We start from the raw sequence: 25,155 nt of genomic DNA, 5'->3' as shown, positions 1-25,155 counted from the left end.
CCCTGTGTGCCCAGCAGGGGCAGCTGTCAAATGATTAAATCTGCTGGGTTACCAGCTCTGCTTCCTTCCCCCAGTCCCAAGCATTTTTGAGCTGGTTGATTTTTACTTTAGGTCGAGGTTGGGGAGTATGGTTAGGAGACTCTGGCAAAGCAGTGATATGTCCCACACAGGGACCCTAAGGACCTCTCACGCACACATTCTTCCAACGAGGGGCTGTGTCCCTCCTTACAAGTGAGAGAAGGCAGCGTGGGGATGAGGCAGACACACGTGAGCACCTACTATTCACCCAGCACTGACTGAGTGTAGTCCCTAGGATAAGAGGATGGTGTGGGGCGCCTGGGTGGCGCAGTCGGTTAAGTGTCCGACTTCAGCCAGGTCACGATCTCACGGTCCGTGAGTTCGAGCCCCGCGTCAGGCTCTGGGCTGATGGCTCAGAGCCTGGAGCCTGTTTCCAATTCTGTGTCTCCCTCTCTCTCTGCCCCTCCCCCATTCATGCTCTGTCTCTCTCTGTCCCAAAAATAAACGTTGAAAAAAAAAATTTAAAAAGGAAAAAAAAAAGAGGATGGTGTGATCTTTAGAAGGCAGTGTCTGAGGGCAAGCACTTGGGGGTCAGAAGACCTGGGTTTGAACCTGACTGCTGCTTCCTAGCTGTGTGTCTGTGTGTAAGTGGCTTAACCTCTCTGAGCCTCAGGCTCCTCATCTTTCCAGTGGGGATACTAAAAGAATCAATCTCATAAGGGTCTCATGAAGATTAGCCAAGGTGGTAAACCGTAAAGCAGAGGTGATACACTTTGCCCAGCACCTGAGTTAGTATCATTGTTGCTGATACCAAAAAAGTGGGGGGTGGGGGGCAGGTAGGCTCAGTTGCCCAGGTGAGCTCATAAGTTTCTGGCAGGGTTTCAGGTCACTTTGGCAAAAGTCCAACAGCCTCTCCTCTCACCTTTCATCACCTCGAATACCAAATTCTCAAGAGAGGCACTCCCAGCCGCCGCCCTCCATGAGTATCTTCTCTCAGAAGAATCTAGAGTCTCCTAAGTAAGAACTTGGCGATCTCCCCGGGTATATCTCCACCCTGATATTTGATCATCTTCAATCAGAGTAATTATTTTTTTAATGCTTATTTATTTGGGGGGAGGGTACAGAAGATCCAAAGCAAGCTCTGTGCTGACAGCAGCAACCCAATGCGGGGCTGGAACTCATGAACCGTGAGATGACCTGAGCTGAAGTCGGATGCTCAACCAACAGAGCCACCCAGGTGCCCCTCAACCAGATTAATTCTAACATCAATCTACTAGAGGAAAGACACGGGGCACCGTTCAGGCGTTTCCTCGCACAGCCACAGGGTTTCCACTGCCTCTGAATCCTGGCTCTAACGCATCCTATATCATGGCCCACCAGTGATGAGATGACTCACAGCGGTTTTTCTTTGGGTCTTTTTTTGACCCATTGCTAGTGAAACTAGTCAAATGCTTTCTCAAGGTGTAACACTGGGTCCCTTTGACAATCTGCTCTCAAATCTAAACCCCAAATAAACAACACCAATCACATCGAATATATTCATGTTGCCAAATGGAAAGGGGTTGGAACAGGTACACACACACGCACACACAGTTTGTTTTTTTCCTTCACTTTGAAGCCCATTTCTAGCTTAAGGCTCCATGACCTCCCATGCTTGGGCTTCAGAGAATCTGTGAATCCTTTGAAATCACGGGCAAACTTTTAATGTATGAAAATACCAGCATTTAGGTGCAGAGAAGCACATATTCCCCACTATTTTCCAGAGGAGCCCAACTTGAAGCCTTTAGGATGCTTCAGCAAAATCTGTCGTTACTCTCGTGGGTATGGCGGTTTCTAGTTGCCGCCCAGCAGTCACTTACCTTTTATCCACGGTAGTAAAACCCCTGTTTTAACGAGCTTCATAGCCACCCAGAATAAAGACTGCATTTCCCCATGTTCCTTGCAGCTGGTATAGCCACGTGACTAATTTGGGCCAATGAGATACAGGCAGAATTTCCTCACATTTCAATAAAAGAAATTGTTATATGCTTCTCCCCTTCTTCTTCACCCCTTTTTTCTTCCTGCTGGCTGGAATGTAGACGTGATGTCTGGAACTCAAGTGGCTCCCTGGTCCATGAGGTGGCTTTGGGAAGTGAGCCCATATAAACAGAGCAAGAAGACGGAAGATTCCCAGTCTCTGAGGGCTTTGCAGAACAGGGGTAGCATGTCAGTAACAAGACAGAATGTCTCTGAGCTTTATTAAGAAGAAATAAATTTCTCTTCTCTTTCGGCCATGGTTATTTTGAGCCTCTGTTTTTCACAGCTAAAATGAATCTTAATTCATACTCAGGGTGAGGCTAAGAGAGTGCTCAGAAGGAGGTATCTTGTTTATCCTTGTCCTTCTCTATATGTCCTCCTCATCTCCTCCAACCTTCCTCCCCTCCCAGCACAAACCGTGAGAACCCTTTCAGGCCAAACCCTCCTAGGAGCTGTCATTCCCAGACCTAAAAACAACACAAAACAAACTTTCCAAAGCAGTTGCCTGGTGTCATGTCACCAACTGGTCAAACCAGCCCCTGCTCTGACCTCAGAGATGGAAAAGGGGGCCTCAAGATCACAGGCTCTCTAGCTCTCCCTCCCTCGAAGGATCTCAGAGCCACCCCTCTGCATTTGTGCCTCCAATGGCACTCTACCTAAAGGTCTCAAACTGAGAGGAATAGGTACCACTTTCCCAGCAAAGGCTCTTGGCAGAGAAGCAGATAGACTGGTTTATTAGAATGATATTCACATTGAGGAAGTTCTTTTGAAGCAATACCAACAACCACGAAAACACAGAATTTGGAGGTCGATCCATCAGAATAGTCTGCATCATGATGGAGCAAACAAACAAATCCAAAATTTCAGTCTTAAGGGAACAAAGGTTCATCTGTCCGCCATGTCCATTGTGGACCAGCAGGGACACCCTACCCATCAGAGATGTTGGTGACCATAGTGCAGAAGGAAGAGAAATCAACCAAGGGTCCTCCCGTCATGGAGCGGAGGTCTCCCATGGGTTACTCACATGCTTGGAACTGACAGTGACAGGTATCACCTCTGCTCACCACTCATTGGCCACAACTAGTTACATGGCTCTTACCAACCACAATGGCATCAGGAAGTGTGTTGCTTCCTATCACGTGCCCTGAATTTTACTGAATCCCAACTACGTGCTGGGTACTGTTCTAGGTGCCCATGACACAGCCCTAAACAATCAGACCACAGTCCCTACCCTCAGCCCCCATGGAGCTTAGGTTCTAATGGAAGGGGCAGACAACAATCGAGGCCTAAAATATAACTCAGTTCGCAGCCGGCGCTAGGAAGAAAAACCAGCTGATGTAAGAGAACGTGACTTCAGATCAAATGGTTGGAGAAGGTTTCTCTGAGTAGGTGAAATTTAAGTAGAGACACAAATGAAGTGAGAGACCAGTCCTGAGGAAATCTGGGGGAACAGTGTCATAGGGAGTGGGAACGGCATGAGGGAAGTCCTCAGACAGGAATATGTGTGGCTCTTCTGTCCAAAGGACAGAAAGAAGGCCACCAAGACTCCAGCACAGTGAGCAAGGGGTGGATGACAGCAGGGAATCAGATCAGAAAGGTAACCAGAGCCTCAATTTGCTTCATGAAACTTTTGTAGCATCTAAAATTGTTTTAACTGTTGACTGATGATTTGCTTATCAATAGGCGTGAGAACACAGACTTGTGTCTCATGTCTAGCCCCTAGTCTAGTGCTTTGCACGTAAGAACTTAGTAAATATGTGATGAATCAACACATGAGTAAATGAATGAATGGAGTCTCCCCGCTCCCCTGTGTCTGCTCCTCCACACATGGTCAACGATCGCCATCACCAACTCGCAGTTGCCCGCGTCTTACAACCAGACGGGGAGTCTGATGTGCCCTCTCCTCTCCTCCAGTCCAATCCCTCAGCCAAAATGTTTCTGCTTAATACATCATGGATTGTGTCCACCCTTTATCTCTCCTCAGCCAACAACCCAGCCCAAGCCACCATGTTCCCAGGACCCTACAACAGCCTCTTCTCTGGTCTCCCTGGAGTTTTGTCCCCCAGTGCCCTCTCCACAAGTAGCAGGTGATTTTCCTAGAACTCATCATACCACTCTCCTTCTCCAAATAGTTCAATGGGTCCTCAAAATGCTCAGGACAAAGCCTAACTCTTAAATGGGGTCCAGAAGGCTCTACATCATCTGGCCCATGGCCACCTCCCCAACCATTTCCCCCCTCATGATCCATGCCAATTATCCAGTGAGATAGATAGGTACTTCTGACATCCCCCTTTTACAGATGACAAGGTGGAGGTTCAGAGAGGCTAGGCCACTGGCCCAGAGAAGCCCGATCTGGGTCTGTTCAGGTTCCTACCTCCCAGGCTTCACTATCTTTCTTAAGCAGTAAGTACCAACACTGTCACTTCTTTAAAAAAAACAAAAAACAAAAAAACAAAAAACCTGGTTAGTTGAGATACTATTTCCCCGGCTGCAGAATGACTATTCGGGCTGTGAAAGGGGACTTCAAAAGCCCTGATAAAGGCCCAGGAATAAGTAGAGGGCCCCTGAGAGCCCTTGGCTAGGGATGTCCCTCTTTGAAGATGGGTGGAGAGGGGGTTGCATGAAGCCTCTCCTCCCACAGCTGACCCCTGACTCCCTTCTCCCAGGGACATATGCAGCTAAGAGGAGCTCCCATTGAGTCCACTGAGCCCTTGGCTCCGAGAAGCTTTCACATTGGTAACACATAAGGATCTCTCTGGTTGACACAGTGATGGCTTGTCCCAGGCAGCCACCAGGCTTCCAAATATCAGTGAGTTCCTGGTGTCACTTGTTCTACCGAGAACGTCTGGAAGGGCCCAAAGAAGTTTCCAGAGAAGGAGGCCCAACGAGAAGGTGGAGGGAGAGGTGGGCTGGTGAACTGTGGTCTTTCGGGTCCCTTATGGGTTTGGACAGCGCCTGCTCTGGCCATTCAGTGGGGACCACATAGCATAGCCCACTGGACAGCGAAGCATACAGGCTTAGCAATCAGCACACATCTGCCTCTGTGCCTTTAGTTTCAACAGAAAACAGTTAACAATATACTACTATCTCATAGGGTTGTCATAAGGAATGACAGAGGTAAGGTAGGGTCTTTAGTGGAGCTTGGCACGTAAGAGTTCGCCAGCAATGGTGGAGATCATTACTATTTTGTTGTTTGGGGAGCTGTTATCCACAGGCTCACGTGGTGGTGCGGAGCACGGACTCTGGAGCCAGACTGTCTGGATTTGAGTATCAGCTCTGCTACTTTGTAGCTGTGTGAGCTGGTGCAAGTAATTTAACCTCTCTGTGCCTCAATATTGGTGCCTCAATAATGTCGTCTGTGAACAGGGATAATAATACCTATCTTAAAGCAATTTGGATGAGGATTAAATAAATCAGTTTATGCAAAAGACAACTATTACAAAATGTTAAATTAGGGGCGCCTGGGTGGCGCAGTCGGTTAAGCGTCCGACTTCAGCCAGGTCACGATCTCCCGGTCCGTGAGTTTGAGCCCTGCATCAGGCTCTGGGCTGACGGCTCAGAGCCTGGAGCCTGTTTCACATTCTGTGTCTCCCTCTCTCTGCCCCTCCCCCATTCATGCTCTGTCTCTCTCTGTCCCAAAAATAAATAAACGTTGAAAAAAAAAATTTAAAAAAATGTTAAATAAGTATTATTATTATTATTACTTGCAGAGGTGGTCAGAGGAAGCGATCCCTGTGTTCTGTATAGAGCGTGTTCGTGAGACTTGTCATGCATTTCTGCCCAGAGCCACACATACACCGTCATGGGGGGCTTAGTTGGCTTGTGCTCCGTATCTGGCCTCGGGATCAGAATTGGCCCTTCTGTTCCTGACGCCAAGGGGGATTAACTTGCCTCACCTTCTTGAGCCAGACCAGGCTGGTCCCCTGGAATGGATCAGGGCGGGAAGAGAAACGTGCACAGGCCCAGGCTCCTAAGATTGTGAGATAGGATAAGAGACACAGAGAAAAAACCCAGCTTGCTCAGGACTGCACTTAGGCAAACTTCATGACTAACCAGAGATCACACATGGGTAGTGTATATATTGCCCTGGCGGGAATAGTTAGTTGGAAGCCTCACCCAAGGGGAGGACATTCTGCCCAGGACCCTCAGTCGGGACTCCAGAGGGGGCTGTTCACCGAGGGGCTCCCCCAGCCAGAGGTTGGATGTTGCGAGTACCTGATTTGATGTGTTAACCCTTCTCTGTTCTTCTCTATACTCTCCCCCTCTTTATGTTTACTCGAATTATTTAATTCCATATATTCCCTTTCCCGTATAATTAATAAAACTTTCCTCCACAAAACAGAAAGCGTGGCTATCGTGAATTACTGTTATTCAGAACATTCTGGAAAGAATTTTGGACATAATAGTAACAGGAAGCTAGAGCTGAATAAATAAGCATTAGCTGTGTAGGATTATGAGGGCACTGACTTGGGTAGGGAGGGACCACGTGGGTTGTTTATTTATTTAATTTATTAATCATCTTGTTTTTGCCCGGGCATTTGGCCAAGGAAAGAGGACGGGGCTTGAAGTTCAGACACAGCTGGATTTAGAACCCACAAGCTGGTGGCCTTGGACAAGTTCCCTCCCGTGTTGAACCTCAGTGTCCTCATCTGTCAGATGGAGATGATGATGGTATGAACTTCTGGGAGGGGGGCTGTGGTGAGGAATAAATAAATAGCACGCTTGGAAAGCATTCCATTGGGTGCTGGCACCTTCTAGGCACTCTGGAAATTTTAGCCCCATTCTAATGCTGTTACTGCGTACAGGGTCTGCCACATGTGAGCCAGGCAATTGTGACACTGGGTCGCTAACGGGACATCACCTGCTTGGCAAGACCTGCCAAGCTCCGACAATGCACCAGGCACCCTTCCAGGCACCAGGGATGTTGCTGCGAGCAAGACACCCGAGGGTCCTGCCCCCGTGGAGCCGAACGTGCTGGAAATTCCATCGGGGGTCTGAGAAAGGGAATGGAAAAAGACACGAGCATACACCTCTCCTATTTGCTGCAGATGTGCTGGGCTCCTAGGGTGTCCAACGGAGGGAACTCTGACGTGGGTCTTTCTCCATCTGGAGCCCGAATGCGGCAGGCCACCAGGATCTGCGCCCACGCCTGGAACAAGAGCTCCAGACCCCTATAATTGTAGATAAAACACTAAGCAAAAATGACATCCAGAAAGCCAGGCCTTTGAGGGAGCCACAGGGGCCCCCCCTGCAGGCCCTACAGACCCAGCCCCCCGTAGAGTTAGGGCTCTGGGGTGGTGAGGCTGGGTGGGACGGTGGGGGGGGGGGCGGCTGGAAATACCTAGGGGAGCACAGAACGTGGAGTCTTGCTGCCATGGAAAGGCAGCACAGGAAGAGCACAGAATTGTGTCTGCGTCCTGGCACTTCCCGTGTGACTTGAGGCAGCTACTGCTCCTTCCTGGGCCCCTGTTTCCGGACTGCAGGGTGATGTCACCCTCCCCCTGGGCTGTTTGAGAATTAACTGCAGTCCTTCCCATGTGAAAGCTCTAAGAGGAAAGTAGCCAAGAAAACACTTGTTCTGGGACCCGGAGTCGAATATTGCCCCCAACCCCTGCCCCAATACTCACACACGTGTGTGCGCACACACACACACACACTCCACAGGGTCTTTCCTTCCCAGAGAGAGCCAGCCTGGGGGCCCCCTCCCCTACCTGGCTTCTCCTGGTCCTGGCCCCATGTTTTCATCTGGCTGATGACAGCCTGTAGGGCTTACTGACTCCTCTCCAGGAGGCTAGGTCAGCAGGATGAGCAGCTGCCTCCCTCAGCTTCCCAAAACGGAAGGCTGGCCTGACCCAGAAACGTAGTGAGAATCTGGGGGCGGGGGCGGGGGGAGGGAGCACATACAACAGGCATGTGGGAGGATCACTGGACAAGACCAGGGATTCCCAAGTCCCACTGTGTGGCCTTCAGCAAGGGGCTTCACCTCTCTGAGCCATGAGGGTCCACTGAGGTCATGAATAAAGTGTTGGGCACATGGTCTGGTACACAGTCAGTGCTCAGCTAAATGTAAGCCATGACGGTGATTATAAACCGTAGTACAGCAGAGGGGTCAAGAGCCAAACTGCCTAGGTTCGAATCCCAGCTCTGCCACTTAACTGGGTGTGCAGACAAGGGTGAGTCGTGCAATCTCACTGAGACTTGGTTCTCTCAGCAATAAAATGGGGATGATAAAAGTCCTTTCCTTATAGGGCTATAGGGGGATCGCATGTGTTAATATACATAAATTTTAAGTGCTTAGAACAGAACCTGGAGCGTGGAAAGTGCTGGATAAATGCTAATGTTTGCTATTTCTGTTTTCTAGCTGCACACCCTCCCTCCTCTCCTTCTGGCAGCATCCTTGAAATGAGAAGGTGGATGAAGGCTCTGTGGGGTTGTGGGAATGAGGCCTAGAGAGGAAGGAGTAGGAGGGTCTTCTAGAACGCACCCATCAGCAGACTCGCCCATAAATAAACACATAAACACACTAAGCGCTCCACCCGCTCAAATCCACACACAAACGGCTGGGGACCAAGCCACCCACCCAGAAACCTCACCCTGGCCCCGGCCCAGGTCCCAGGCAGCACCGGCTTTCTTCTCTGGGTCACACAGTGATTCTCCCCATTCTGGCTTCAGAGCCAGCCAGCCAGCCTCGCCCCTGCTGTAATTATAGGTGCGCTGAGGCTTCTGTGCCCAGCCATGACGTCAGCCTCAAGCTTCTAGCCTGATGATCTCACCAGAGTCAAGTGGGGACCCAGTCACTCGGGATGGGGGAGCGGGGGCACCTCAGCCTTCCTCTCTCTGCTAGTGGGGGAAGGAGGGTGGGGTCTCTACCAGTCAGCTCAGCACAGACCCTGGCCGCCCCCCCCCCCAAGCCCTGTCACCTGGCAGCTGTGTGCATACCTGCAAAATGGGGGTGGTGATAACATCCCCGATGTTGTGACGGTTCAACGGGTTGGCACGTGCTCGCCACAGAAGCGTAAGAGGGGGCCAAAAATGATGGTAACTGTTGCTCTCCATAGAATTATTTTTAGCAAACGGCCTCATGCAGGCACTGCTGAACATCAAAACGATTTCTCAACCAATGACTCATTGAATTCCTTAGCACCCCCACCCCACCCCACCCCACCCCACCCCAGGAGGAAGGCAGGGCTGAGACCCTGAAGCCCACGGGGGGAGGGAGAGAGGTGGGGGAGAACGGCACGCCCAACTGCCCACCTGTGGTTGGGGACAGATCAAAGTTAGAACCCAAGCTCAAGGGGCTGTTAGGTAGAAGGACGGTTTACAAATTCATTCTCCAAGCTATGTGGGAGGGACAGGGAAGTCTAGAACAGGTCCTCTGTGGGCTCCCTGTGTCAGACCAGACCGCCTGCCCGGGTACAGCACCTTCTGATAATTATCATTATTAACAGTCATGCAGGGCTACCATTGGTTAGCACTTCCTGTGATAGTTTCCTCATCTGTAAAATGGGGACAGTGGCACTCCCCTTACCTCCTGGGATTGGTGGTGCCGTTGAAGCCGGTCTAATATTTGGAAAGCACTTAGAACGGGGCCCAGCATACAGCAAGCATCATATAATGGAGAACTCCAAACTGAATATGCGAAAGTGTCAGTCTGCTGAATGTTTAAGGATGGTTACCTCATGTGTTCCTCATGACACATCCATGCAGTGGCTACTATGGGGTCCATTTTACAGCTGGGAAAACTGACAGCTCACAGGTGGCTGGGGAATAATGTTACTGCTCTCAGAGGACACTGAAGGCAAGTGTCCACGCCGGGTTGTAAGTGGGCATTGCGGCCCAAAGCCACCTGCCTTCAAATGCACTGGGCTCCCAACCCTCTCCCCTCCTTCTGCAGGAGGCAGCAGGCTCTGGGGAAGGTATTACCGAGGGTGACCTGAGCCCTCAGCAGGCAGAGGGTTATTAATAGCCGGCCTTTGCACTGAGAGTGGGGAGGCGGCTCCGGAGCGAGCCCTGGGAGAGGGGGCGGAGCTGAGCCCAGCCAGAAGGGGTGGGGGGGGGCAGGAGGAGAGTGTCCGACTGGCTGGCTGAACTCGGCCCCTCCCCTACCCCTGGGAGCCCAGCTGTTCCCTCAGCGGATTCTCAGGGGCTGGTTCATCACCTCCGAATACTCCTGTGACAGGAGGCGCTCGAAAAACCCGCCTCCAGCCCCAAGCAGCAATAAATAGAAGGCTCTCAGCCCTGAAGAAGCAAGGAGAAGTTTCTAGGCCTGCGTCCCTGGGTTTATTAAGCTCCTGACTCTCCTCTAGACATCTCAGTGGCTCTGGCTGAGAGCCTGGACAGTCTGGGAGGACAGTGACCGGCGGATCTCTGGTGAGGCAGAGCGGAGAGGGGCCCTCTGGTATTCTGCTGGACCAGCCGGTGGTAGCCTTTGGAGTGTCTTTGGGGGCTGGGATCCCAGCCGGGTGCACACCCTCTGTCCTTGGCAGTGGATGGTTCGGCATTTTCTGAAGCAGAAAAATAAGCTTGGAGGGCCAACCCACCCGCATCACCTTGCCGTGTGACCTTGGGCAGGTGGCTCCGTCTCTCTGAGCCTCCGTTTCCCCTCCAGCTCAGCAGCCATGGCTGACGGTCAGATGCCCTTCTCCTGCCACCTCCCAAGCCGCCTGCGCAGAGACCCCTTCCGAGACTCATCCCTCCCCTCGCGCCTGCTGGATGATGACTTTGGCATGGACCCCTTCCCGGACGACTTGACTGCCTCTTGGCACAACTGGGCCCTGCCTCGGTTCTCCCCAGCATGGCCTGGAACCCTGAGGTCAGGCATGGTGCCTCGGGGGCCCACGGCTGCAGCCAGGTTCGGGGTACCTGCTCAGGGCAGGAGCCCCCCACCCTTCCCTGGGGAGCCCTGGAAAGTGTGTGTTAACGTGCACAGCTTTAAGCCAGAGGAGCTGATGGTGAAGACCAAGGACGGATACGTGGAGGTGTCTGGTGAGTGAGGGGCAGGAGTGAGAGAGAACCCGGGAGAAGGGTGTAGGCCTCAGCCCCGGGAACGGCCAAGAGAATGTTTGTTCCCTTAGAGGGTGAGCTGTGACAGCGTGACACAGGTGACTTCAGGGCTCAGGAATGCAGGCCACAGAAGTTATCTTTGTGGAAAGGCTGTGCTCTCCCTGGCTTCCAGGAGACACCTCAACCTGACCCAGTGGCTGGGGCCTTTGAGGGCTGTATCTAGCAGTCAGAGCACAGTCAGGGAAGTAGAAACCACGTCACAGGTTTTGACAGAAAAAAAAAAATTAATAGAAAGGGTAAGTCAAACAGATAGAGAAGAAATACAAAGACAAGGACGAGATGGGGCACAGTGTCACAGCACAGTCTAGAAGAGTGTGTTAAGTGCTGTGCCACGATAGAGCTAATGATCAGCGCAGGTTTCAAGAGGAATGGGGCCCCTTGTTCCAGATAAGGGCGCTGAGGCCTGACAGTCACTATGAGGATACTAATTGGGAGCTTGATTGAGCATTTACTTTCCGCTAGGCACCGCACTCCGCCCTTTACCTGTAGCATCTCAGTGAAGGCAACCAGAGGAGGTGGGGCCTGTCTGTCTCCTCTTTTCACAGATGAGGAAACTGAGGCACAGAAAGCTGAAAGTAACTTGTCCAAGGCCGCCCAGATTCAAACTCAGGCTGTCTTGGGAATTGGGAGGCCAGAAGAGATTTGATGATTTATTGAGCACCTACTAAGTACCAAAAACTGGACTAAGACTCTTAGATTCCTTCTTCCAAGTAATCCTCACTCCGGCCCTGAGAAGCAGGGCTGTCTGCTCCCATTTCACAGCTGAGGAGGCTGAGGCCCAAGCGGAACTTGTCCGAGGTCACGCCATGAGTCAGCAGCAGGAAGAGTCTAGGCCTGCCCAGGACGCCAGGCCTGGGGTCCTTGCCGCCACATCCCAGCCTGGGAGAAAGGAGGAGGAGACAGGAGACTCAGTCCCTGCTGGGCAGGGGAACAGCTTTCTCTCTCTTCCCTCCCAATTAACGCTCCATTAAAAAGAGTGTGTTCCCGGCACAGGCTGGCAGGCCAGAGAATCAATAAAAGCCATTGCGAGGCAGGCTGGGCAGATACAAGCCCTGGCGGGGCAGGCGGCGTGTAGGGGGAGTTTTCAAAGCCTCCCGGGGCAGAATTGTAAACATCAGAGGCTCTGCCGGGGGTGGTGGGCCAGGAGACACGCTGGGGCCATGTGCGGATGGAGGGGTTCAGCCAGGGCGTTCCGAGTTGGCTGGTGGCCAGGCCTGAGTTCTGAAAGTGGCTGTGCCACACTAACCAGCAGGATGCACAGAATGTTTATCTTTCCCGTGCTGTGTTTCCTTATCTGGAAATCGGGGTTCTGGTGCATGAGGATTGTTGTTATTAAATGAGCTGACGGGGGTCAAGTGCGGACAAGGGTTCAGTATTGTTATTGCTGTGATGCTGCTGTTATTAAAATGCTGGGCACAGAGCAAGGCCCCAATACACCATAGATCGTAGATGTTCTTTGAGACCTGGGTTCAAATCCCGACACTGCCCGATGGAAGACTGCTCAGAAAGTCTTCTCACCGTTCTGAGCCTCAGTTGTCTTATCTGCAGAATGGGGATCATGATAATATCTCTCCTGCAGATCTGTAGAGAAGATTAAATGTGAGCTGACAATATATGATAATAAATGCAGAGAGTCTGTAAAATGGAGCTAATAATAGTGTCTGCCTGGCACTCTGTAAACGATTATTATCACCACCTCTCCCGTCTCTGGTTTTCATTCGGATTCCAGAGTCTTCCACCCTTGGTTGGAGGTGTCCCCGTGCCCTCTGGCCCCTCCAGGAGACCCCTGAAGTATATCTCCCCCATTCTCTTCCTTTCTATGTGCTTCTTTAAAAAAATTTTTTTTTTAATGTTTATTTATTTTTGAGAGAGACAGAGTGTGGGAGGGGGAGGGGCAGAGAGAGAGGGAGACACAGAATCGGAAACAGGCTCTAGGCTGTGAGCCGTCAGCACAGAGCCCGATGCAGGGCTCGAACTCACGAACCGTGAGATCATGAGCTGAGCTCAAGTCAGGTGCTTAACTGACTGAGCCACCCAGGTGCCCTTCTAGATGCTTCTTAACAGGTGGGTTCTGGCAGCTCCAGGCTGAGATCTCAGCTAAGCACCTTACTAATGCAGTGGCACTGAATGAGGCTTTGAGTGAATCATGGAGCCTCAGTTTCCATATTTGTAAAATGGGGTGGTTGGGTGCTTCAATAAGACAGACAAAGCCTTTTTAGGTTGTAAAATGCCTCATAGGTATGTACTTAGCACCCTCAGCTTGACAGAATCCAAATCCCCTGAAAGTACATATGGAGACTCTCATAAAATGGATATGAAATCAGATTGATATCAGGGTTCCATTTAAAATCAGCTCCAATCTTTTATCTTATATCTCATAATGACAGACCTATTCTTCAAGCACTCGGTGTAGGCACTGTGCTAAATGCCTACAAATGTTGGCTCCCAGGTTCCTCATGTGGACTTGCAAGGAAATATAGGTAGGTTTGTGACACCCACTTTACAAGGAGGAAATTGAGGCTCAGAGAGAGTAACTCACCTGAGATCCCCTGGTCCTCCATGGCAACGTCTAAAATTCAAAGCCAGGCCTGCTGAGACAGTTCCGAGTCAGGATGGCTGCATTTTCTTCTGATTGTGCAGCCTTGGGCAAATCCTCCCACGTCTTGGGCTTCAGTTTTACTGTTGGCCTTAGGTCTTAGGAGGAGTTGAACTAAATCAGTATTTGCCAAACAGTACATTTTAAGATATCACGAGGCACCTGAGAAATGGAAGGAAGGCGGTACAGATTTTTAAAAGGTGCCAGAGAAAACAAAATTATAAACATGTCTCCTTACTGCAGGACTTATCAGAGCTTTGATTTGCTACATTAATGTAGTTTATGGCTCTCTGGGGACAGCCCTGTCTTATCTGACCATATATGAGTGTATAGTTCCAGGCAAGTGTCTGGAAAATGCTAGACTGGATGCTTTCCATGATGCTTATACACCCCAACTCGCACCCTGCAGCCCGCAGCCAAGAAATGTTCTCTTCATGGGCCACTGGGCCCAGCCCTGGCCAAGAAGAAACTGGAAAACCCAGAGGCCTTATTCCTACCCCCTCTCCTTAATCCCAGGGCCTCTGCCTCCCCTGGAAACAGCACCTTCTTTCTTTAGCTGGGCCAATGGCTTTCCCTGAAGTGCTGATCCCTGCTTCTTGGCACCTACACTTCTCTGAGGCATGTCGAAAAAATAGCAGCTGTGAGGGGCCTCTGGCTTGCCCTGCCTCCAGATGAGTTCTTTTTTTTAAACAGAATCATAATTACTTTTTTCTGTTTACGAAAATAAAATATTTCCACGGTAGAAAACATAGCTAGGAAAGCAAAATAAGAAATTAAAAATCACTCATAATCCTTAAGCTGCCCCAATAAATAGATATTCAAATAATATGCAAATTAAGCTTCAAGATGAGCCTCTGGTAGCAGCATCCACTTTCTTTTTTTTTTTTTTTTTTTTTTTTTAAATTTTTTTTTCAACGTTTATTTATTTTTGGGACAGAGAGAGACAGAGCATGAACGGGCGAGGGGCAGAGAGAGAGGGAGACACAGAATCGGAAACAGGCTCCAGGCTCTGAGCCATCAGCCCAGAGCCCGACGCGGGGCTCGAACTCACGGACCATGAGATCGTGACCTGGTTGAAGTCGGACGCTTAACCGACTGCGCCACCCAGGCGCCCCAGCAGCATCCACTTTCAACCAGGCTCCTCTTTATGGAAATCTTGGAGCTGCCCCTGCTCAGAGATCCTCCCCTCCCCAACCCCAATACCCTATTTTCAGGGCCTGGACAGGGAAGCTTAGCCTTTCAGGAGTAGTCCTGTCTCCAAACATCAAAAGAAGCCACAAGCCTTCGCCTTCACACAATATTTTTACCACTTACAAAGCAGTCCTGTGACTCATTTTCATTTGCTGCTCACAGCAACCCCCAAATTAGGAAGCTATTGTCACCCCCATTTTAGAAAAGAATAAACTGAGGCTCAGAGAAGAGTAGAGATGGGCTAGAAAGTGTTAGAGCAGAGACTGAAATCCAAAACCCAAATACCTTTGCTCCAGCACTCCAAGCTGTGTGACCTTGGGCATATCACTTAACCTCTCTGAACTTCCGTTCCCCATCCACAAAATGGTAATAATGAGAGTCCCTGCTTTCTAAGGTTGTCACGAAAATTAAAGGAGTCGCTATTAGTAAGGGGCTGGGACAGTGGCTCACACCAAGAAAGCGCTGTATAAGAGTTTGTTATTGCTTATTATTCTCAGGACACCAGTGGTGCAAAAGGGCTGAGTCAGAGGCACTGGCCTGTCCCCAGGGGAAGCAGGCCTCTCTGGAGGCCCAGGCTCTGGGGGGGTGGGGGAGGGTGTCAGAGAACAGACAGTGCTCCTGGGCCACAGGCCCGGTTAGGGCTGGACAGTTGGCACTCGCGGATTTGGCGGGCCCAAATCAACTCTCCCAGGGGCAGCGCGTTCAAAGCATAGCATGTTCTGGGTAACCAGACAGTGGACCCCTTTCCACCCAGCCCGTGAGAGAATAAGTTGATGCAACCTTTCCTAAGGGCAATCTGGCAATACAGAGCAAGTCTCAGAAATTCTAGAACTTAGAATTTATCCTACAGATGTCATCAGGCCAGATGTAGAGATCCAGCTGTGAGAATGTGTGGTGCCGTGAGGTTCTCTCTAAGGTCAGATACCGTCTCACTGCCCAAAAAGCCAGGGATTGGCTAAATGAACTTAGGGATCCCTACAGCGGAACGCAGCCGTTAAAGAAATCACGTTGCCGAAGAATGTTTGGCAAGACGTGGAGAAATGATTATAATGTGTTGGCAAGAGATAACAGTTTTGAGCAGAACGCGCAATATGATCCCATTTCCTAAAATCTGCGATATGTATCTATCCTATATAACACTTACGTCCATAGAAAGAAAAGTCTGGAGCGTATACAAAAAATGTGGTCTTGTCGCAGTGATGGGAGGACAGGTAGTTTCATTTATTTTGGCATTTTCTACATTTTCTAGCATACACATGTATTATCTTACAGTCAGAGCAAAGTCAGTAATAAAGAAATTAGGACGGGGCGCCTGGGTGGCGCAGTCGGTTGAGCGTCCGACTTCAGCCAGGTCACGATCTCGCGGTCCATGAGTTCGAGCCCCGCGTCGGGCTCTGGGCTGATGGCTCAGAGCCTGGAGCCTGCTTCCGATTCTGTGTCTCCCTCTCTCTCTCTGCCCCTCCCTGGTGCATGCTCTGTCTCTCTCTGTCTCAAAAATAAATAAAAACGTTAAAAAAAAATTTTTTTTTAAAAAGAAATTAGGAATAATGAAAAAGCAATTGATAACATAATCGCCTATAAATCGTCAGTTTTTTTAAGACTGGGGCTGCCAAAAAAAAAAAAAAAAAAAAAATCCCACGAGGTGATTTACACTCTGGATTCCACAGCTTCTCAGAAGGGTATCCCCATGGAAATGAGGGTTCTTGGCCTGGGAATGTGGCCCCACAGATGAGGAACAAATAAAGATAGGAGCTGAAAGACTCCTCCCTGCCCTAATCCGGTTTGTTTAAAGAGAAGTTAGAGACTCTCCCCATTACAAAAATTAATAAAAAAGGAGTAAGGAGCAGTCAATAGGCTCAGAAGTTGCTATGTAAATTGAAGGTGATAGCCAGTTTGGGCCCAAACCTTCTTATCTTTTCTCTTCCTCAGGTAAGAAAACAGCCCCACCCCTGCTACCCTCTAGAAGGTGGGGCAGGTGGAATTTCAAATCTGTGGCGTCTAAGGTGTCATTTCTTAAAGAAAGCCCTCTTTCGAGAGTCTGGGTGGGTTTTTTCTGTTTTGTTTGTTTGTTTTAGCAGATTGAAACATTATTTCCAGGCAGTTCGTCCAGTTTTAGGTAGAGATAATGTGGCTCAAAGAGCTAATTTCAGGCTGGAACAGGCAGAGGGGCATCAGACCCGCAGCCCTCGGTGTAGACTCCGAGGGAGCTGGTTCAGAGCTCAGGCCTGCCGTACACCTGCTGGGTGACCTTGGATCCATCACTGGGCCTCAGTTTCCACATCAGTAACCAAGGGGGAAAGAAGCCCACCTTCAGAGCTAGGAAAGACTCTGTGCGTCGTAAAGTCAACTGGGTGGCAGACTAGGGCTCAGCATGCGACCCCACTTCTTTTCTACCACCCCTCCTGGGATGTTAGCTTCAGGGTTCGACTGGCTGGTTAGGGGAAAGGGCCCAGAGGCAAGACTTAAAAGATACAACATGTGGTTCAGTTTCCGTGATTTCCTAAATCTAACTTGTAATTGCCTACAAACCACCGTCTAGGCCTCCTGTCTGATCCGTCGTCTTAGTTCATCTTTACGACAGCCTCGGCTCAGGGGGGTCCGTTTAGTAGACGAGGGACCAGAGAGGCTCAGAAAACTGGTGTCTCTAGACTGACCCCAAGTCAAACGGCGAGGCAGGGGCAGGGGCAGGATTCGAACCCAAGTCTGAGTCCTGACCAAAGTCTGCGGGACGTCGATGCTTACGCGTGGCATTCCGCTCTCTTCTAGGCAAACATGAAGAGAAGCAGCAAGAAGGTGGCATCGTTTCCAAGAACTTCACGAAGAAGATCCAGTAAGTGCCCTGGCGGCATGGGTTCCAGGGTGAGGGTGGAGGAGTGGGTGGGGCCTGGGACCCAAGATCTGGAGCGTCTCCGTCTTGGGCATCTCTCTTTCCAGACGAGCCCCAGTGAGGGAATTGAACCCTCACACCTAAAGGGGAGAAAGTGTCACAGCAAACCTGCCGTAGGGTCCCGGAAGAGGTTACGTAGATCATGCCGTCACACCTGGGCTCAGTGCCCCGCGAGGCGGGAGGTTAACAATGTCACTTTACAGATGAAGAGCCCGAGAATTAGAGAAGCAAAATGATTTGTCTGTGATTCCGTGAAAATCGAGGCACTCACCCCGTGGCACGCTTGAGGGAGGATCTCCACCACCATCAAGAAAGACCCTCCCTTGGTGCCCGAGTGCCCAGTGGATTCTTTCGAAGGGTGCCTGCTCTAAGTGTCCCACCGCGGGAGAGTGTGCGCCTTCCCTACGGTATCCACAGGAATGAAGGCGGAACTTGTCCTGACATTGCCGTTTCCTCCTGGGAGGGGTTTGGAGGCTGAGAGGTTGGGACACGTGAAGGGTGGGTTTTGCTGAGGGCTGTGGGAAGGGCTGAGCCGGGGGAATCATGGGAACGGCCAGAAGACCACCAGGCAGGGCCAGTGAATCGAGGCCACACCAGGGCCCTAAGGGCGATGCCTGTAGGGAGGGAGACGACAGCCGGGTGCTGCTGGTAAACACCTCTTCCCTGTACTCAGCAGTTGTCCACTGCGTGCACTCTGGCTCCAAAGCCCTGTCCCAGTCAATGCCTTTAATCTTTGCAGCGGGCAGAAGAGACATTACCCTCCTTGTTTGTCGGGGAAACTAAATTCCCAGAGGTGTAAGGGACTACCTAAGGTCCTTACGGTTAGAATTTAGCCCCAAACCGATCCCTGAACTCGGTTCAGTGCTCGTGCCCCGGAGCAAAGGATGCCCTTTCTTCACCTGTAAAAGGGATGGGGATGAATCTTGATTCCGGAATCCGCCGACTGAAAATGAAAGGAGATCAGAGCACAGCCACCAGCACCCAGCTGGTCCTCATAAGTGGCAGGCTATTATTACTATCATTGGTGTGGTTATGGAGTCTCAACTCCACCCTCGGCCCTGGCCAAAATGTCCTGGTCTGGAGAGATTGCACCAGCTGAATTCTGAGGCTTCCTTCAGCTTTGGGATTCTGCAGTCCTGTCTCTCCTGCCGTGTGCCCATTCCTGACCCGCCCGGCACCTCTGAGTTCTTAGAAGCCCATGGACGCCTCCCAGTAAGGCAAACAGCTAACTGTTTCTCTTTACACTCGCTGGCTCACCTGCCATCCCCAAGACCCACACCTCTTCCTGGCACAGCGGCCAGATCACACGCTGCTGAGAGGGGGGGGGGGAAAGAAGGGGGGACAAGTGCGGGGGAGCTGATGTTTCTTTGAAGAGACTCAAATAAGGTCTCAGGATGGAGTCACCAACAGGGCAACTCCGTGGAAGGGATTGAGCTGGAAAGAAGTCAGCGGGTTAATCATCTTTTAAAAATGTGGATTTCCCCATCTCTGATGCCTCCGGGAAACAGCTTGCTGGGGTGATTTGACCAATAGAAATGTTTAAAGTTTCTCAAGGCACAGGCTGCTATTCGGCTGGGGTCCAGCAGCCGAGCTGAGCTTCTTGTTATAATATTGGGCTAGCCATTGTCTTGAGCCCCACAAGTGCCCTCCCTACCAACCCGGCCTTCCTGACCCTGTCCCTGGGATCCTCTGAGCCTCCCCACATGCCAACAACAGGGGGTCCCCAGGACCCCCCTCCATCCCTATGCCATGTATCCATCCATTCTGTCTGGTCATTGTCCAGCTGTGCCAGTTGCTAAATATTTTGAAGCTCACCTCTGGGTATAGGGAGACCTGGCTCCATGATAAAGAAAGTGGGTAACTTAGGACAACCAGCTGAACTGCTCTGAGCTTCTGTCCCCGCGTTTCCTCTGGACCAAGTTGTGATGGGGAATGAGAACATGTGTGTCAAACATTCAGCGCAGGGTAAAGACTCAGTGTTCAGTCTGTGAGGACTAATAGTATTTTTTAAAACTCTGCAAGGCTGGAGTCACATGAGAGCAGCTGGGACCTCCCGGGACCCCCTGGCTCTGCCCAGGCTCTAGACACCAGAGATGGCCCTGGCCCACTCTCAGGAGGCTCCATTGACTCTCCCCGGAAAAACTCTGGTCATCAGAGAACAGGGGGAAGTTCCTTCAGCCAGAATGAGATCCTTGGAGTTTTCCACCCAGGCAGGATGCTACAGCTGTTTGCCTTAGCCATGACTAGGAAATTTGTCCCAACACATCCATCCCCGTGTGAAAGGCGTCATGTTGATTGGATGAGGGGGTGCAGGAGAGATCTTGTGGGTTGGGAGCAGGGCAAGGGCAAGACTGTAGATGGGATCTTTCCATAGCCAATTTGAATGTAAGGACAGGAAGCAGGGGACGCAGGAAGTCATTGATGGAGGATGCTCAAAGTCAAAGCAAACTTTAGGTCCCTGCTCTCCATCTTCCCAGGTATCTGTTTTGCTATTTACTGACACCTGTAATGTGTCAAGAGCCATAAGAGGGGTATAGGTGTAATATTATTTCACCTGTAAAAGAATCCTGTGGAGCCAGTGTTATTAAGTCCATCTTGCGGATGAGAAAACTGATGTTCAGAGGGATGTTGGAATTCCACAAAGGTCACACAGCTAGTGATGAGCCAGGTCTGGGATTCAAACACAGATCTCCCCACCTTCAAAGCCTATGACCTTCCTGCCTGGGTAGGGGAAACTGGATTGCAGTCATTTGAAGACCATCTTCAACTACTCTCTGCTTTATGTGTTTACATTCCCATATTATTAGTTGCTTAAGACTTCTTTCCTTTTTGATCAGGTTGCTTTTGAGAAAGTTAAAGTACTACTAATATGTTCACTGAAGAAGGCAGTCATAAAACAAACCCAATGAAAGAAAAATGTGGATAAGTTCCAACCAGATAGCATTACCTGCTTAAGGGTTTAAGCTTTAGATCAGCTCTGTCTCTGTTAAAAAGCGACAATAGCAAGGGATAGAGGCTAACAGCTTTAAAGATCATGGTAACACTTAGCTGAGATGTTCATTTGGATGCAAATGGAAGGATTGAGAGAGAATGGAAGAAGAATAATTTTCCCACCATGGTGGTTCAACATATAGGTCACCTGGTGAGAGACCTTGAACAAGTCTATTTTTATCTGTGGGTCTCAGTTTCCCCATATGTAATATGAGAGCACTGTCCTGAACAATCAAGAAGATTCTTTTAGGCTCAGACATTTTTTAGTTTGGTGATACCACAATGTGTGCTAAAATATTCACAGCCATCCAGGTTCCCATTTAAATGGTCAGTGACCATAGTAACAATGTAGAGGCTAACATTTATTGAGCACTTAGGGTATGCCAGGCACTGGGCTAAGCCCTTTGCTTTCATCATCCCATGTAATTCTCCCAGACAGGAACTGTTAACCCACTTTTCATATAAGGACGTAGGTTCAGAGAGGCTAGATCACCAGTCCAAGGTCACACAGTCAGCAAGAGTCAGAATTCAAACTCAGATCTGCCTGCCTGCAAGGGCCATGCTCTGGACCATGGCTGCCCTGCCCCATTGCACCAGGTATGCTACGGGTTAGCATGTAAATAAACGGAGTCGGCCCATCCCCAGCAGTGGGAGGGAGGTCCAGACTTTTGGCCTTGTCTGTGCTTCAAGTTTGACTTGGTGCCTGCCCAAGTTCCCTCTTTTTCTTCCATCCTTCCCAGAAGGCCCCTTGTTAATCTCCGTGGCTCTAATTTGGCAGGAGTCTCCTGGGTAGATTCCACTCATGTGGCTACATGTTGCTACTCGCAGAGAAAACTCCCCAGCCCCTTCAGGAAGGATCCTGCCCTGGCCAGGAATGGATCTGCCTCATTTCTTGGTTCTGTCATCAAAACCCCTGCGTTTATAACAGGCAGAGTCTTCCCGGACCAATGGAAAGATCTATGCTGATTGACCCTCCTAGCTTCCCTACCATAATCCTTTTCTCAAAAGTCTGGTGCCAGAGGATGCAGTAGAGCAGAGCATCATGGGTTTGGAGACCAAGATTCCAATTCCATTTCCATATGCTTCTTACCAGCAGCGTGACCTCGGGCAAATCGCTTCACGTCTCTGTCCTCAATTTCCTTGTCTGTAAATCGGGACAGTGAGGGAACTTGCCTGGTGGGATTATTGTTAACAACTAAATGAGATGATATGCAGGTGAAGGTCATAGTTTCCATCATCTTTATTTATAACGGCATCCCAGTGAGGCCATGAACATGTTCTCACAATACCAGTAGTTTGATGAAGGAACCATGGCTCAAGATTGCCTCATTTACCCAAAACGATCCAAAGAATTATAATATATAGCTTCAGAACTGGAACCAGAGTTGGATTCAGAAATCCTGTCTTTGATGTTCTCACTCACTGAACATGTCACTTGATCTCCCCGAGTCTCTGTTAAATGTTTTATGCAACAGGCATATTAATTCCTACCTATTAGCCATTGGAGGATCATTATAAAGTTCTAGCCAGGTAATGCCTATAAATGTGTTTTGAGAACAAAGCAATTATGACCTGCCAAGAGCTACTTCAGATGTGACCCAAATCAAGGCTCATTCTTTTTTTTTTTTTTTTAAGTTTATTTACTTTGAGACAGAGAGAGAGAGAGAGCACAAGCAGGTGAGGGGCAGAGAGAAGAAAAGACAGAATCCCAAGTAGGCTTCCCACTATCAGCACAGAGACCAATGCGTGGCTTGAACTTACAAACTGTGAGATCATGACCTGAGCTGAGATCAAGAGTCAGACGCTTAACCAACTGAGCCACCCAGGCGCCCCTCAAGGCTCATTCTAAGCATCATAGAGTAGCTTACTGTGCGACCATCCTGTTCCATCAGTAATTCACCAATAACGCGTTCTCAGCAGGCACATGGCAGATGAAAATGTGTTGCCTGCTGTGACACCTTACCTATGTTCTACAAAGGGAGGGGAGTGGTGGCCATTTCTGCCAGCAGCCGGTCCAGTGTGAGTAGAGAGACCTCAACCAAGGATCAAATATCTGGGCCCCAGGGACCTTTTAAGTTACTGTTCGAACACCACTTTACCATTTGCAAAGCATGTTCAGACTCTGTCTCACTTCAAATACTATACAATTTTAATATTACTATCTCCCTTTGCAGATGAGGAAATGAACTCAGAGCAATTGAGTGACCTTCCCAAGATCATACAGCTAGAAAAGGGCAGAGCCAGGATTCAAACCCAGCGTTGTATGCCCTAAGAGCCCAAATTCATATCAGAAACATTTTCTTTTGGGGCATCTGGGTGGCTCAGTCGGTTAAGCGTCCGACTCTTGGTTTCAACTTAGGTCATGATCTCACGGTTCGTGAGTTTGAGCCCCACGTGGGGCTCTGAGCTGACAGTGCGGAACCTGCTTGGGATTCTCTCTCCCCCTCGGCCCCTCCCCTGCTCACGCTGTCTCTCACTCTCTCTCTCTCTCAAAATAAATAAAGTTAAGAAAACTTTTCTTTCAAGTGAAAAAAAAGAATGTTTAAGCTATATTAACAATAATACATGAATAGTATCTTGTGCTTCTTTCTCCTAGGCTTCCTGCAGAGGTGGATCCTGTGACAGTTTTTGCCTCGCTTTCCCCAGAGGGCCTGCTGATCATCGAAGCCCCCCAGGTCCCCCCTTACTCACCGTTTGGAGAGAGCAGTTTCAACAACGAGCTTCCCCAAGACAGCCAGGAAGTCACCTGTTCCTGAGACCCCAGTCTTGGCCCAGCTTTATCCCTCCCCAACTGCAGGGCTTCTCTGTATTCCAGAGTACATTACTTTAGCTGAATTCATAGATTTAGTGACTAAAATGTTAGGGGTGGGGGTGGACTGACCACGGACTCCCTGGATAGCGTAGTAGTAGGTTTTTCCACAGGACGGTACAATTGGCAGGGTCCTGCTCAATTGCATTAGGCCAAAATGCTGGGAGATTGTTTCTTTACCTTTTCTATCATGATGAAAATGTTGCACATTCAATAGCTGCAGAACAGATAGAAGGGGACATGACATTTCACACTGTATCTTACCTTGCAGCTAATGCAAAAGGCTGCTTTTCTCTGGGGACCTCCCTGTCACCCAGATTCCTATTCTGGGCTCCTGGTTTCCATGCCTGCTCCATGGTTTGGTTGATGGAGCCCACTGGCTCACCCCACTGTGTTTCTGCAGCCCTGGTCTACAAAGGGGTATAGATAGGTCTTACATCCCCATATGGGATTTATCCAACAGCCACATGAAAACAGTGCCTTCTGCTCTTCACCCAGGCATTTATAGCATGTTCCCAAGTTGGCACTCCCTGAGGACTCTGGAAACCGATGTATTCTCTGGCTAGAGTCTCCCCTTTATCGTGCCTCCTATGTCCAATTTGGGATTTTTACAGAGGGGGCTGTCTCCAAACAGCTCCACCAGGAACCAAGCAAAGGCCAGACAGACTGGCAGGCAGGCTAGTGGTATTGTGTATATGAGTGAGATGTGTGTGTCATTGTTATTTGAATTGTGCTGTTGTTTAGGGGGGAATTAACAGTAAATAATAATAATAATAAAAAAAAAGGAGCTGATGTTCTTAGCTTTGTCTGCTTCTTTTGATGACAAACTAAATGCTATGCCACTTAGATACCCAATATTAGGAATGCTTGCGGCTGCAAGCAGTGATACTCAACGAGGAGAGGTTTAAATGACATAAACATCTGTGTCTAACTTTGTAAGAAGTCTAGGGGTGAGTGATTTCAGAGCTATTTTTTCAGTTCTTATGCCACCAAGAGCCCAGAGATCTTCTTCCTCTGCCATCTCTGACAGGTCTACAAGATCTGTCCTCATGTTTGCAAGATGGCTGCAGCAGCTCCAGTCATCTCATCTTCGCATGACAACACATAGAAAGAAAAGGTGGGGGTAAAAAAAAGGTCTTCTCCTCTGACTTTCTTTTTTATAAGTGCACAAGATATTTTCCAGAAGCTCTTAGAAGACTTTTTTTTTTTAAATCTCATTGACCAAAACTGGGCCACATGCTCTATGCCTGGAGCCAATCCCATTTAATCCCCATGACAACCCTGAGAAGTAGACATCCATTTTGCAATGAAAAAGCTGACGCTAAGTGGCTTTGGTAAGTCACAGGATAACAACAGAACTTGAACCTAGATGTTTGCTTTTGGAAGAGTTAACGAGGCGCTCCTGGGCTGATTTTCAAGGGCATCTCTAAACCCACAAATGACAGCGGAAGTCAGTGAACATTTCCCGAGCACCTACTTGCTGAGCCCTGTGCTAGGAGCCAAGCATATAGTAAACAATGAGCCACAATTTCTGCCCATAGGAGCTCACAGATCCGTAACAAACAGGCAGATAAAAGCATGCCT

The 25,155-nt window shown here is 49.6% G+C and overlaps 1 protein-coding gene and 1 long non-coding RNA gene across 5 annotated transcripts; one reads left to right on the top strand and one right to left on the bottom strand.

The window, feature by feature from the left end:
- Positions 1-5,711: 5,711 nt before the first annotated feature.
- On the bottom strand, positions 5,712-14,075 carry LOC121010254 (uncharacterized). Of its 4 annotated transcripts, none has more exons than XR_005781060.1 (4): positions 13,637-14,075; positions 11,581-12,678; positions 8,974-9,127; positions 5,712-7,205 (listed from the first exon to the last, which is right to left on the bottom strand). It is a non-coding gene; the product is annotated as an uncharacterized LOC121010254 (long non-coding RNA). The 4 variants fall into 4 exon arrangements; XR_005781061.1 differs by having other exon boundaries at positions 8,974-9,124; XR_005781062.1 differs by lacking the exons at positions 11,581-12,678; positions 13,637-14,075 and adding an exon at positions 9,563-9,997.
- HSPB8 (heat shock protein family B (small) member 8) lies at positions 10,182-24,371 on the top strand. The gene is made up of 3 exons (XM_040443746.1): positions 10,182-11,019; positions 17,651-17,714; positions 23,359-24,371. The coding sequence occupies exons 1-3, from the start codon at positions 10,653-10,655 to the stop codon at positions 23,516-23,518; spliced, it is 591 nt and encodes a 196-aa protein (XP_040299680.1). The 5' UTR covers positions 10,182-10,652; the 3' UTR covers positions 23,519-24,371.
- Positions 24,372-25,155: the final 784 nt, after the last annotated feature.

Source organism: Herpailurus yagouaroundi, unplaced genomic scaffold, assembly GCF_014898765.1.
Source record: "Herpailurus yagouaroundi ecotype Mexico unplaced genomic scaffold, PumYag 191, whole genome shotgun sequence".
Classification (NCBI taxonomy): Eukaryota; Metazoa; Chordata; class Mammalia; order Carnivora; family Felidae; genus Herpailurus; species Herpailurus yagouaroundi.
Note: the sequence above shows the minus strand (reverse complement) of the source record. Positions and strands in the feature narration are given on the sequence as shown.

Bases quoted from the DNA above. Each gene is read 5' to 3' on its own strand.
- HSPB8 (XM_040443746.1), top strand. From the start codon at position 10,653: ATGGCTGACGGTCAGATGCCCTTCTCCTGCCACCTCCCAAGCCGCCTG. The intron at 11,020-17,650 runs GTGAGTGAGGGG...GCTCTCTTCTAG, and splicing joins CGGATACGTGGAGGTGTCTG to GCAAACATGAAGAGAAGCAG. The intron at 17,715-23,358 runs GTAAGTGCCCTG...TCTTTCTCCTAG, and splicing joins AACTTCACGAAGAAGATCCA to GCTTCCTGCAGAGGTGGATC.